Source organism: Thermobia domestica, chromosome 7 (assembly GCF_964235325.1).
Source record: "Thermobia domestica chromosome 7, izTheDome1.hap1.1, whole genome shotgun sequence".
In the NCBI taxonomy this organism is placed as follows: Eukaryota; Metazoa; Arthropoda; class Insecta; order Zygentoma; family Lepismatidae; genus Thermobia; species Thermobia domestica.
Genome location: NC_137460.1, coordinates 242,890,924 through 242,904,182, shown reverse-complemented (window position 1 = coordinate 242,904,182; position 13,259 = coordinate 242,890,924). Strand labels below are relative to the sequence as shown.

At 35.5% G+C, this 13,259-nt stretch overlaps 1 protein-coding gene across 2 annotated transcripts in view; it reads left to right on the top strand.

Annotated features, from left to right (window-relative positions):
- LOC145690796 (uncharacterized) overlaps positions 1 to 12,115 on the top strand; it is a 53,371-nt gene extending 41,256 nt beyond the window's left edge. For both annotated transcript variants that reach the window (XM_081766084.1, XM_081766083.1), the window contains exon 5: positions 10,226 to 12,115. In XM_081766084.1, coding sequence (XP_081622210.1) covers positions 10,226 to 11,171 — 946 coding nt within the window. In that variant the 3' untranslated portion in view covers positions 11,172 to 12,115. The remainder of the gene's footprint in view (positions 1 to 10,225) is intronic.
- Positions 12,116 to 13,259: the final 1,144 nt, after the last annotated feature.

Below are 13,259 nucleotides of genomic sequence, written 5' to 3'. Positions count from 1 at the left end.
TTTTTTTTTTCGAATCGGTTCAGCGTGTCCACAAAAGATATCTTTACACATCTCTGTACTAAAACCGGAAGTAGTAGAATTTTACTACAACAACCGGAATTACTATGAATTTTCTTACAGCAAAAACGGTAAAAGATAACGATAAGCTTTTTTGATCGCTTCAGCATCTCAACAATAGGTTCCATATACTCCTTTAATACTACCCATACCGGAAGTCGTAGAAATCAACAATTTCCGGTTTCAATATTCATCGCCATAGAGCAAAAACGCTAAGAGATACCGAGAAGGGATCATTTGCAGTTGACTCAAGAGTCCCAGTAAGAGATTCTATCTTTTCCATTATCCCTCTACTTAGATCGTAAGTGGTAGAAATCAGAGCTTTGTGGTTTCAAAGTTGTTCGTCGTAGAACATAAACGGCAATAGATAGCGAGTTTTTTTTTTTTTTTTTTTTTTTAATCTATTGTATGTCCGAAGAATAACTTAATTCTGATTCTTATCCTTGTAGAGGGTGACCCAATATGACCTCATGCATTTAAAAGGCTAATAAAGCCAAGTATTGTAGGTAGAAATGTGTTCATTCAAAAATATAAAAGTATATTGAAAAGAGTTCGTAATCGCTTTGTTCTGGTTGCAAATGAAACAATTGACAATACTACTTGAAGACTATTTCTGAAGGCTACAGTTTATATTTACTCGATACTCTCAGACATATGAGCACTTTTAGGTTCGGTGGGTTACTTTGATCAAGACTGAGCCCGTTGTTCGGAAATTCTCGATCCACTGCAAGTTAGCCTTACGTGGAATAGCAATCCTTAAGCGAGAAGCTCTCTGCACAGTAATCACAGAACTACTGCATTTGGAAAACATTTCGACTGTATACGCGCGATGAGCTCCAGACCAAATCATAATGAAAACTGAAAACAGCAGGAGAGTGGTGAGCCGAAAGGATCACTTCTCTCGCCCTTCTACTGACAGCTTTACAGCAGATAAAGAAGTGGGAGGCGAGGTTTGTTGGGTATTATTGACAATAACGGTTCTCATCTGAATTACTCTGTTCTCTTTTGTGTTCAAATAACACACCAATTGACAATAAAGTAATTACAAACTGTTATGAATACCATTTTATATTTTCGAATAAACAAGTTTCTATCTGCAAATTTTTGCTTTTTTAGCCTTTGAGTCACTCTGTATCAAAACCTAAAATGGTAAAAACTTATTATTTTGCACTTTCAATCCTATTTCCCTACATAACACTCAATTTTTCTGTTTATTATTATTATTATTTTCGTTCTCCTGCAGAACTTCCTCGGTATAGCGTAGGAGACCTGGATTCGACTCCCGGTAGGAGCTCATGTTTTTCTTTTTTTTCCTCTATTCTCCCCCTCCCCCTCCTCATTATCTGATGAATCGTGCCAGCGAAAGAGTTTCCTCATCTGTATACAGTGTAAGCAGAATTTCCGTTCTTTACACGCGAAGAATACCGTTTATGGAAAATATTCGAAAAATACATTGTTTCACTTGTTAATGCAAATTCGATTTCAATTAAGTTATGTAAATACTCAGCCTCGCCTTTCCGTTATATATTTCATAAAACTCAATCTTATAGTCAGCCTAAAGTACATGAGAAGTATTTACACAAAGTGTCAAGGTTTTTTTGTCTCTTAGTTTCTGAAATCTGGAGACTGGTCAAATGATAATAATACTTTTAACCCCTTTACCTCTTCAGAGCTCAAATCTCACAAAATTCCCTGTTATCTGCAGTATGGGGAACAAAGAGATTAATCCCCGTTTCGACCTTCAGCACTCACATTCTGCGAAAGTCTTTCATACACAGCCTATAATTTACTAATAGTCTAACTAGGGAAGGATCCGAATGGGGTACTTGAGTTACCGAACGACATGTATCAGATATGAAAGGGGTGTGAAACTATGTACATATGCAAATTTATAGCTGCTGAGGGCAGTATGGAGAAACATGAGAGCTGGAAGAAATATGGCCGACCATAGGTCTCAACAATACAGAAAGCTAAGGAATTACTGAATGGCCACAGAATTAAAGGTCAAATGTTTAGTAGTAGATGCATGATAAGATCTGCTATATGTTGGGAAATATGAACATCGTGGGCGCCATTATTGAAATCTGTCATCTTGAATTCGGATTCACAATGTAAAAGAGAATGGATTATGTGGCATATCAAATAGCACTGAAATTTTACCAGTTCATTGGTGTTAACCATTCTGTAGTAAATATATTGTGAGTTGAGAATGACATGCAAAAAGCGTTTATAGAAACTGCGAGTCTCACTAGTGTGACGCAAAAACTAGAGCTTGGAGAACTCTGGTTCGCATACAGGCCAAATGAAAAGTGTGTTTGCATGCAGAATATTTGAGAGTAAGGGAAAGATCGTCAATTCCCTGCAAAGATGCCTGACACCCCTTCGAATATCACTGGAAAATCAGCAAATATGTGAAAGGATGATTTGAAGTTTTTTCTTCAGGAAGTATTTGACCACACTAGAGAATAGCATCTTGCTGCTGGTTGATTTGTTGTCTTGTAACGAAAATGATAAACTGATACAATCCACTATTCCGGATAATATTAAATTTCACGGGGGCTCGGGCCGCACCTAAATTTTTACTGACCCTCTAAGCTTTTCATGGTAGGCTTGCAAATGAACTATAATATGGTTGGATCGCCACTCCCGTACACTTTTCAACTGGCTACGTGCCTAACCTCTAAATGCATTGGATGTATTCAACCTCTCGACGTTGGATTCTTTAGCACATACAAACAGTACGTGAGGTTTATCACGGATGCTGCGTTACATATTGATGGGTTTCATATATGGCATCGTGACAACTTCATCTGTCTCCAAGCGTTTACGAACTTCCAGTTTAGTGCTCCCTGGTTACTAGTTTCAAACATGCCTTGTACATGGCTGGATATCTTGAAGAGCATCCAGGAAATTCCAGATTTCAATGTCCTTTTGTTTTGGTTATGCATCATCGGGTTGTCAGCAGCATCAGGCAATAGTTCATGTTTCTTCAAGCGTGGACACTGTGAACAGCTCTTGTGCTTTCATCACAATCTTATAGGTACTCTTCACATCAACTGTCCTTCATAACTTGGTATGCACCTTTATCAGGATAGTGGCGTATGTGATATATAAAGAACCACATCGTAATTGTACTTGTAATACCCAGCCCTCACTTGTTTCAGGTGTTTTCACATGACGACGACTATCCATCTTTAACACTACAATATTACCAACTCTTCGCATTTGCAAATACTATTTGTACTCTTTTTCTAGATGCACATCCCATGCCAACATGTTGCAGATGGTTTAGAGCATATACGATTTTCCACACGCTCATTAGAACATACTGGTACTTGTCGCTTTCTGCACGTAGATATTGCTGGTCATTTGTCTTGTATCTTGCCAATGCACCAAACGGCAAATAGGTTATTTCGACGTTTGTGCAAATATTCCCTCACGACTTCCTTTCATGTTACTTCTCAACTCTTAATGGTTATACTACAGAATGGCTAACACTAATGAACTCCTGGTAAAATTTCAGTGCTATTTGATATGCCACATGACCTTCTTTTATTTATTTATTTTTACATCGTGAATCCAGTTTTAAGGTAGCAACTTTCAATATGGCGGTCATGATGTTCATGTTCCCCAACATATAGCAGATCTTATCATGCATCTACTACTAAACATTTGACCTTTATTTCTGTGGCCATTCACGCGCGCAACAAGTAATCCTTTATCCTTCTGTGTTGTTGAGACCTATGGTCGGCCATATTTCTTCCAGCTCTCATGCTTCTCCATACTGCCCTCAGCAGCTATAAATTTGCACACCCTCTTTCATATCTGATACATGTCGTTCGGCAACTCAAGTACCTCATTGGGGCCCTTCCCTGGTAACCTCCCCTTCCCCCACAAAAAAATCAAGCTCTCCTTTCTCTTAGGAGGCTGTATTTCACCAAATCTTATCTTATCTTCAGTATAGGGTGCTAGGTCCAATGTTGATACAAATTTTCAAGATTCAACGTCTAATAGTTTCGGAGATACGGTGACTTTTGTGTAATTCTCTAATCATGAAAGCCGGTTTTGACATCTGGTAAACACAAAAAAATCAAGCTTCCCCTCCCCTTTGTTTTCTTTACGATTAACTTATCTCTAACGTAGTGTCATAGAAAAACATTTATGCAACATTTTAAATTGTTATGCCTAAAAGCGTCAGATATGTGGTGAACGACGAAAAATGATTCAAGCTCTTTCTTTAAGGTTGCATTTCGTAGTTTTTTCATATTTTACTCCAGATCCAGATCAGTTTTTGCAATACAGTATTTATACAGAAAAAAAATAGCCTAGTAAATAACAAACAAGAAACGCGTATTTTTTCTTTTGTTATGAGCTCTCAATTCTTTCTTCTCTCAAGCGCTGAACACTACAGCTACTTGGCAGACGAGCTGGGCAACAGCACAATACAAAACAATTGCTCTACCCATCCCTGTGGGTGCAAACTGGTGACAGCAGTCATAAATGTGTAACTTTCCATTATGAGCGGAGTTGCGAATTTTATAACTTGGCCTGAATTTTCTACGTGAAAATTTCAAGAATTGGAATTCGCGGACGTGGTTTATGCTCACTGTGTCCACCACGTTACTTTTCGGGTATGAACACTATTGACGTTATTTTTTCTCTTAAATTTCACCTCTGAAGTTAGAGTGAGAAAATTGGAACATTTTTCGAGCGAATACGGAAACAAGTGCAGCTCTGTGTTCTTTTCTGTTTAAAAGTGAGCTAGTACGAGAGGAGTCATGGCCAAGAGGAAGCAGACAAGTATAGATTTACAAACAAAACTAATAATAATAATAATAATAATAATAATAATAATAATAATAATAATAATAATAATAAATCCTAGTTTTTGGCGAGTTCTGCGGAAGCCATGAGTATAGTTGGCCGTGAAGTTACCAGTCATTTTCATTCCTGTGTGAGACAGCACAATATACTGGAATATTTCACCAGAAAATGATCTTTGAGTACATTTTTCAAGCTACAGTATCATTGTAATGTATTTTTGTTAAGTGGATTTTCTATGATTTTGCAAACTGATGCTATAAAGATGATTGTAGTATGCGGTAACATAAACCTTCTTTTTAATCTTCCAAGATAAGAGTATCCAGGTACTGTAGTGTTTTCTATGACATCCATAATATACTATAGTGCGTATGTATGGTCTGTATACTAATAGTTTCTTACATACATACGCATTACAGTATATTTCGAAATAAAATTTGGGCTACTCGGGTAATACGAATTTTTTTAACACGAACTCTTGATTTTCCGCTCCCTTGGAATACGTATTAACCAGAGTTTATAGTATACATATATATATATATATATATATATATATATATATATATATATATATATATATATATATATATATATACGGAATAGTAGAGACATCTTAAAAAAAAAGTGCACCTTACCAGACGAATACATCGTTCGACAGCTTTCGTTCTCACTGTCAGAAGAGCTATGCAATCTGGAAGAGAGTCATAGAGGTAGATAGAAGTGGAATACTACATTATTCTATTGCACTGTATTACTCAGTTCCGTGAAAGAGGATAGATGCGAAAATTGCGCCGGATTCATCTTCGAAACGGATCTCAATAATGTTAAGGTCGGGGATTGAGCGGATCAGAGGAGATTTCCTGCTTCATCCCGATATTCCTGAAATCATGCCGTACAGCCTCAGCTTTGTGAATGGAAGCATTATCATCCTGGAACACGGCTCATTGCCGGGAATGGCGACCTAATCATGGGCAGTGATGTGGCTGGTAAACAATAGCACAAAACTACGACCTTCGAAACAACAGAAGGCCTTCGTCGTAGCGAGTGACGTCACACAAAGTAGGGACAGGCAAGCGCAGTGTTGGGCAGAGTTGAGCAGCTCTACACGAGAGCCAAAAGCAAGTTGTTTTACAAAAATGATTTTTTTTTTATTTATATATAAGGAGAGAGGCGTACAAATTTGATCAATCAAATTAAGATTGCTATTATCTTTAGGATAATGGTAATAAGAAACATATTATTCTTAAATATTATATTTCTGACAGAAATTTCAACAGAATAATAGGTTAGAAACATTTAAAACTACAGGAGAAACAAACTCGAAGCATGAAAATCTTTCGAGAGCATATTTGGCAATTAGAAATACTGTACATTTAAACGTATTACTAGCGTTTTTTTTTTTTTTTTTTTTTTAACTAACAATAGTGATTCTAGGCTAATGGAGGCGGTGATGATGATAATGAACGAAATGGTGGAGTAAAGAAAATGGGATAACTCCAAAAAACTCATCCATGCGATATTTATACACTACAAAGCTCACTTCGATCGAACCAGACTTGAGTGCTCTACCACTGAGGCACCACGAACCTTTTGCAAATTAATGTTGTTATACCAAGGAAATAAAAGTCCATTAACATATAGTTAATCATTAGCACTCCAACTAATTCTTATTCCTGTATTATTATTATTATTATTATTATTATTATTATTATTATTATTATTATTATTATTATTATTATTATTATTCCCCGCTTTCCAAGTCACCCAGGACTTACGGTGATCAAACGCGTTTACCACTTCTGGTTATTATTATTAGCTATTTGCATTTAAGAAAATGTTTTTGGCGTATTGCAAGATACAGTCTTGCGTTTGCGAGACGAAAGTTAAAAAAAAAAAAAAAAAAAAAAAAAAAAAAAAGTTGATTAGGAAGAAATTATATTTAAAAAATAAGATAAATTTAACAAGTGACACGAAAGGTGACTAAGAAATTCAGTACTTTTAGAAACTCAAAAGTAATGTTATCCACGATACAGAAGTTTCTTGAAAACGAGACGAGAAGTGTATGTTCAAATTAGAGACGAGCCTACAAAAATAACAATTCTCGTCTCACCTTCGAGACAAAATATTTGGTCAAGTCTCGTGGGTAACACTGGTTCACTCAAGTCTTAGATCTCAGTGTTTTAGTATTACACGATTCATAGTCAAAATTCATAAATTATTCAAGTGATTGTACGAACACAATGAAGAGCATTCATCAACATTAGAAGATATGCAAATGATTACATAATATATTTCAATAATCAATATGATTTAAATGTTGTTATATTACACTTTCGTGGACCACGAAAATAGAAAACCTTCCTCAATTTTTGTAGAACTCTTGTTTTGTCTAAATTTGTTGCTTAATGGTAATTGGTGAGAGATCTTCAAAATCTGTTTTGAGACCAGCCCTCTGTAATTGGTTATATAACTGGGAGAGACACGAAACCAAATCAAAAAAGACCATACTTTTTCAGCACCGTGTCTATATGAGACGAAGACAGTAGATCTACGGTCGAAGGTGGAATTTGAACCCGATATCACATGCACTGAACCAACAGCTAGGGCAAAGATAACTGAAATCGCAGAAGTCAATAAAACTACATTCTGTAACCAAACACTTAACAATTAGCACGGACAGTGTCAAATCACAATCGAATTTGGTATGTAGGATTGAAAAACAAAAAAAAATCTTCTTCCCATTGGAATGCTTTGACAAAGCTAACATATATGAACATTTGTAATCATTAAATAATGTAGAATTATGTATACAAAGTTGTCAGATCATGGTAAAAACACTAGTTGTTTGTCTTTCCACATTATAGTATGCAAGGGGTTTTTTGAAGTTTAACTCCCCCTGTGAGTAAGATACTGAAAAAAGTAAATATTTACTATATTAAGATATATATACAAAAAACACACTTGTCATGAAATGTTATGAGATTAAATGTTTGAATCATTTCCTTCTTGAAATTTTGCGAACGTCACTGACTTCCCATATTACTAGTTCACCCGTTAATTACATATGAATTACTGTAATTAATTTGCATACTACTGAGAATTGTGTTATTTTATTTATCCCCCCCCCCCCTCCAATAACTTGCTAATGGCTGTGGAATTTAAACCAAAACTATTAAGTGCAGGTAAATTTCTTCCATCCTCTCAGAATTTTGCATCTTGAATTCGTTCTACAAATGAAGCATCTAAATAATCACATTTAAACTAACTGACTCTCTTAACCATATAAATTGCTGAAGCTTGTTCATAAGAAAATACAAGCTCATATATGATGCTGTTGCTTCTTTTTATAATTAATATATGATAAACAAATATTGCTGCTGTCTGTCAACTGTGAATCCCCAAACATGAATATAAAATGAATTACCATCCTTTCTCAAAATACTTTTTTCCACAACCGTAAGCACTGTTGACAGAGTAGGCAAATTCGATAATTAAACTATAAATACATATGATACTGATTCAGAGTAGTGAATTATTGATCTGCTACTTAAATATAGTTACCATAATTGAATTTGAGGAATATGTCAATACATCGTACTGTTGCCTAATTCCAGAGAAGACTATACGATAGTACTATACATAGGCTAGTCCCTGAATTATTGAATTGGAAACGACAATTTGTTCAAATCCTACCTATTTTAAGCACACAAAGAATCTGAAAGTTCTTATTTTTATGTAAATAATGCTGCAAAGAAGTAAGTTAATATCGTACTGAAAACTAACTAAACAAATAAATAAAAATGAACAATTCCTTTAGATTATGTCTTAAGAATCATTGTTATGAACTATCGTGAGAAAAAAAAAATACAGCCTTACCCTACTAGATTGGGTGACTGATTTATATATATATATATATATATATATATATATATATATATATTATGGAGCCATTTTTGGCGTAGATTGTTTTCAACTGGAAACAAACTTTTAGGCCGTCATTCCTTTACAATTCCGACACAATAAGTAAAATGCACTTTTGTCTTCGAATTATAAACACTTAAAACACTTAGAATAAACATAAGTAAACACTTAAAATAAGAATTCACATAACACCACCACATACACTTTCAAAAGACGCGCTCACTGTTTAACTAACCACACAAGTGTCGTTCACCCTCGCAGGAATCTGTCGTCTTTTTTTTTGTACCTACTCGTTGTGACGTCACGGCTGAACCTAAATGTAGCCCGAAGGCCGTGACAAGACCCACTGAAAACAAGGATATTGCAGCGCGTAGCATCACAGAGTGTTTTGTGGTTGGGCGGAGCCTACTGTTCTTTAGGTGTCCACGATACATAAAACACGTCTCATAGTTTGAAATAAGGTGAGTGATGAGTTGTCCGGCCATATTACAGCTTGTCAATCATCAGCGCCCATATTGCATGCTCGCAGCATTATTTGGTGTCGTCCTAAAACGTGATGATTCCATATCAACGGTTTCGCCCCTGCCACCAGACGGGTGTGTCCAATCCATGTCCTGTAACTAGCGGCGGACTGTGACTGTCAACATAAACTGTGGAAGTTACTGCTTGAGTTTCTCCGTCCTTGCACCGCAGTCGCGCCACGGTTCTGAGAGCTTCTTCGTGGCTATATTGTTAGCGTACGAGTTTTAAGACCGGGTTCTGTTCCCGGCGGAAGCACATCTTCTTCGAATTCCACGTTAAACTAATACTCCATACGGTTCCGAATGACAATTTGTTTTAGTGCTCGATGGGACCCGTCACTGAGAATTTTCTTCTGCTCATTGTTCATCTTCGCCGATGTGTTTTGGCCGTGAGCTTTGTTAGTCATCACTACCTTGGACACTGTTCCGCGCGATACACCCAACTCACTTGCAATTTCTGTCACCCTCGCACCATAAGCAAACGCCAATAATTAGTTCTCTGGAATCTGCTATTCCTCACATAGTATGGAGATTTTCCTAACACACCAAGAACCTGGCGCTGCAGTCGACGCCTGACCGTTGCCAATCAAGACATCTTATATACGTGTCTCGAACTCTACATGTTTCTATTATCTTGATAACAATCTTTGTGTATATATATATATATAAAGAAAAAGAGAGATTAGTTGCCAGAAAATAGTAAAAAATTAATCATCCACGCCAAAATAATACACTATGAACTCCTTATCCTGACCATTGCTTTCGAGTAGATTTTTTAGAGAAGAAAGTTAGCTGGTGTTCGAAAAATAAAATTTACTAGCTGTTGAGTAGCTTATAACGTAAGGCTGTGAATGTTTTTTACTGTTTCGTTTTCTTCTAGTGATTCTAATCCTCTTTAATTTCAGGGTAACCATGAAGAAAGAAGGAACGAGACCTGTAAAAGGAGGAACAAGTGAAAGTCAGATGGATGTCAAAACGGAGTCTCATGATGGAAGTACATCTGCCACGAACAGTCAAGCTTTACGAAAGTTCCAAACGTCATGTTCAAAGACTGAACTGAAGAAAGAGGATCTACCCAGTTACGTTTTAACTTCTTCTAGTATTAGTAGAGAAGCCAGTGATATAATTCCATGCAGTGATACAGAACATGAAAATAATAAGCCTGTTCGCTTAGATGTAACATCTGCTTTCGAACAAAATGAATCTGATCTCTTACCTAAGGAAGTAGAAAATCAGCATAAGAACTTGTCTAATTGTAAGATTGATCTCCCTGTTAGCATTTTAGATCCGTCCTTTAGAAATCTAATACAAAAAAGCTTCCATGGAGTGTCAGTTGGGATAGAATCGCATGATGCACCTGAATATTTGTGTAATGAGGTTGTACAGTTGATTGGTAGCTATCTTGAAAGTGATATTATTAACAGAATTATGAGTTCTGCCTTGAAATCTGTTATTTCTTCTGCGTCTCCGGTTGTTTCTTCTGGACTGACAATTGAACAAGTTATCAATAAAATCACATTGGAGTGGAAAAATAATCTTGTAAACAAAATTCGTTCGGAATATGCTGTCAGAAAAGAATTCACTAGCGATTCTGTTCAAGAAGTGTCAAAGCTAGTGCAAAGTTCAGGCAGTAATATGAATCATAATAATGACATACGCTGTGAGTCTTCTGTAGAAGTTGAGCGAACTGCAGAGTTATCTGATGATAACGTATCTAGTGGTCTTTTTAATGAAGTATCGGCAATTAGGTTCAACAGTAATAAATCTAACGGTCAAAAGATTGATCAAGGTACCCAAACGGTCTCTACAGGGGAAGTGTATTCTTCAAATTTATTGTCATACTTTGTGTAGTGATTCGTATCTCTTGACTGATGCTGATGTGATCCTCATATGTACCTAAGTAGATAAAAGTGTAATAAATCCCATAGAAATAGTAAATAATTATTATCAGTATTAATTATTGTCAATGAATTGATAATAATCATTATTATGTGATGTTTGTTAATGGAATTAGTGGGTCTTGTCTTATGCAGTATAAAGAGACATAAAAGTTTGTCTTAATTTACTGTACTAATTAAGCCCTGTAAGGATTAAAGCATAGTTCATTGAAAAGGATTTCATATTAGTTTCTTACTGCCTTTTATTTATTTTCATTGTTCTACAATGCAAATAGGCTCCGATGTATCTCCGCAGACAAACCCGTTTTCTGTTCTCAGATCAACCATTGCTTCTGTCGTTTCATGGTTGAGTTGATGTTCCCATCTAGAGATAATGAATACGCACATAGCATCTCAGTTGTTGCAATTGATCTATTCTTATGACAGCGATATGCGTCCGTACACAAAATCAATAGCACATTTTTATTTTTATTTTTTTCTGTACCAGATGCTGCCAAAATGTCCGAGAATTTTTTTACCGGGCAAACTAGTAGCAGTACGTCATTTCGCCGCTAGATGTCTTGAGGTAAATGTATTGGCTACTGCACAAAGAAGTTACGTCATCTTCGGCGCATTCAGTTGTGCGTGTCAGGACGTGTAGGGATGCATACGAGTCGAGACATGTCTCGAATTCGAGTCGAGACACACTTTGTAAAATTCGAAACAAGTCGAGACAAACATATTTCTCGATTCGAATTTTCGAGTCGAGATTGCTGGTAAAAATCTCGACTCGACTCGAATGTCTCGAAAATCTTTCTATAATTTTTAATATTATTTTGAAGAGAGTATTCACTCAGAAACAGCCTTGAAACCAATTCCAGCAAAAGGTACAGAACGCATAACTTAATAGTAAATCTTTTGAGATCAAGATTTAATTTTCAGCTCACGTTGTGATATTTGATTGTACTTCAAATATAATAATAATAATAATAATAATAATAATAATAATAATAATAATATTTGATTATTTACTTTGTATATAAATATTATTTCTAGCCAATATCTAGTTTGTATAAAAGCATTGCGATAAAGTGAACCTCATAAATTCTCTGAATGTGCAATTGGCAGTCTATAGTAATTTAGGATAGTTATAATTATTGTGTTTTCGTTCCCATGAACGCAATAGAGCTACCTAACTTCTGGTTTATTCGCTTTCCCAACTATTTTGAGACTTTAATGTGTTGCAGTATATCACGAGTTACGGATAATATATAATGTAGCATTTGTTGTACATCACATATGATACGAGACTATTTTACATAGTATATTACAATAAATGGACTGCTTGGATGCAAAAACTAGTGCAGATAGATACCTTTCACTTCTATAGATAGATATTTTTTAAAAGGATTTTTGTAAACACTAAATTATAAAACAATAAACTACATACAGTAGTGATGGTTTTGGTTCCCAACATAAAAGAAATATGAATTGTTTATGAGATACTGAACTTCAACTTTCACTCCTGAAAAATTTCAATTTTGGAGTTGAGACATTTGGCATCAAAGCAGTTCACTGTAAGATAAATACTCAACTCACTTTACTCTAGTAACATTTGTTCAGGAGCCTGGGATTTCCATCCTCTCAAATGAAAGCTAAACGATTGCTTGATACATAGGAGTAATAGTGTATAAAGTTTTCGAGCTTTGGTGCGTATTTGTATTTACACACTGATATAACTTTTAATATGAATTTATTTAGTTTTCTTTTTGTTATTGACTTAACATCGATTTCTCTCTGTTATCATGGAGGTGTTCATTCACTACAAATTAATTAAATTGAAGACTTATTCTTTTAGGATGGGAAACATATTGACACCCATGGCCGTAATCAGGTTTAAAGATTTGGTCGGACAGACATGATTTTGGTTCAGGCTCTTAAGTATTCTTTTAATAAACAATACTGAACAAACTACACAATCGTGTTTTAGGATTGTAGAAAACGACCGCGAATTATGTTCAAACACAATTATTATTATATTTCTCTGGCTGTTGAATTACAA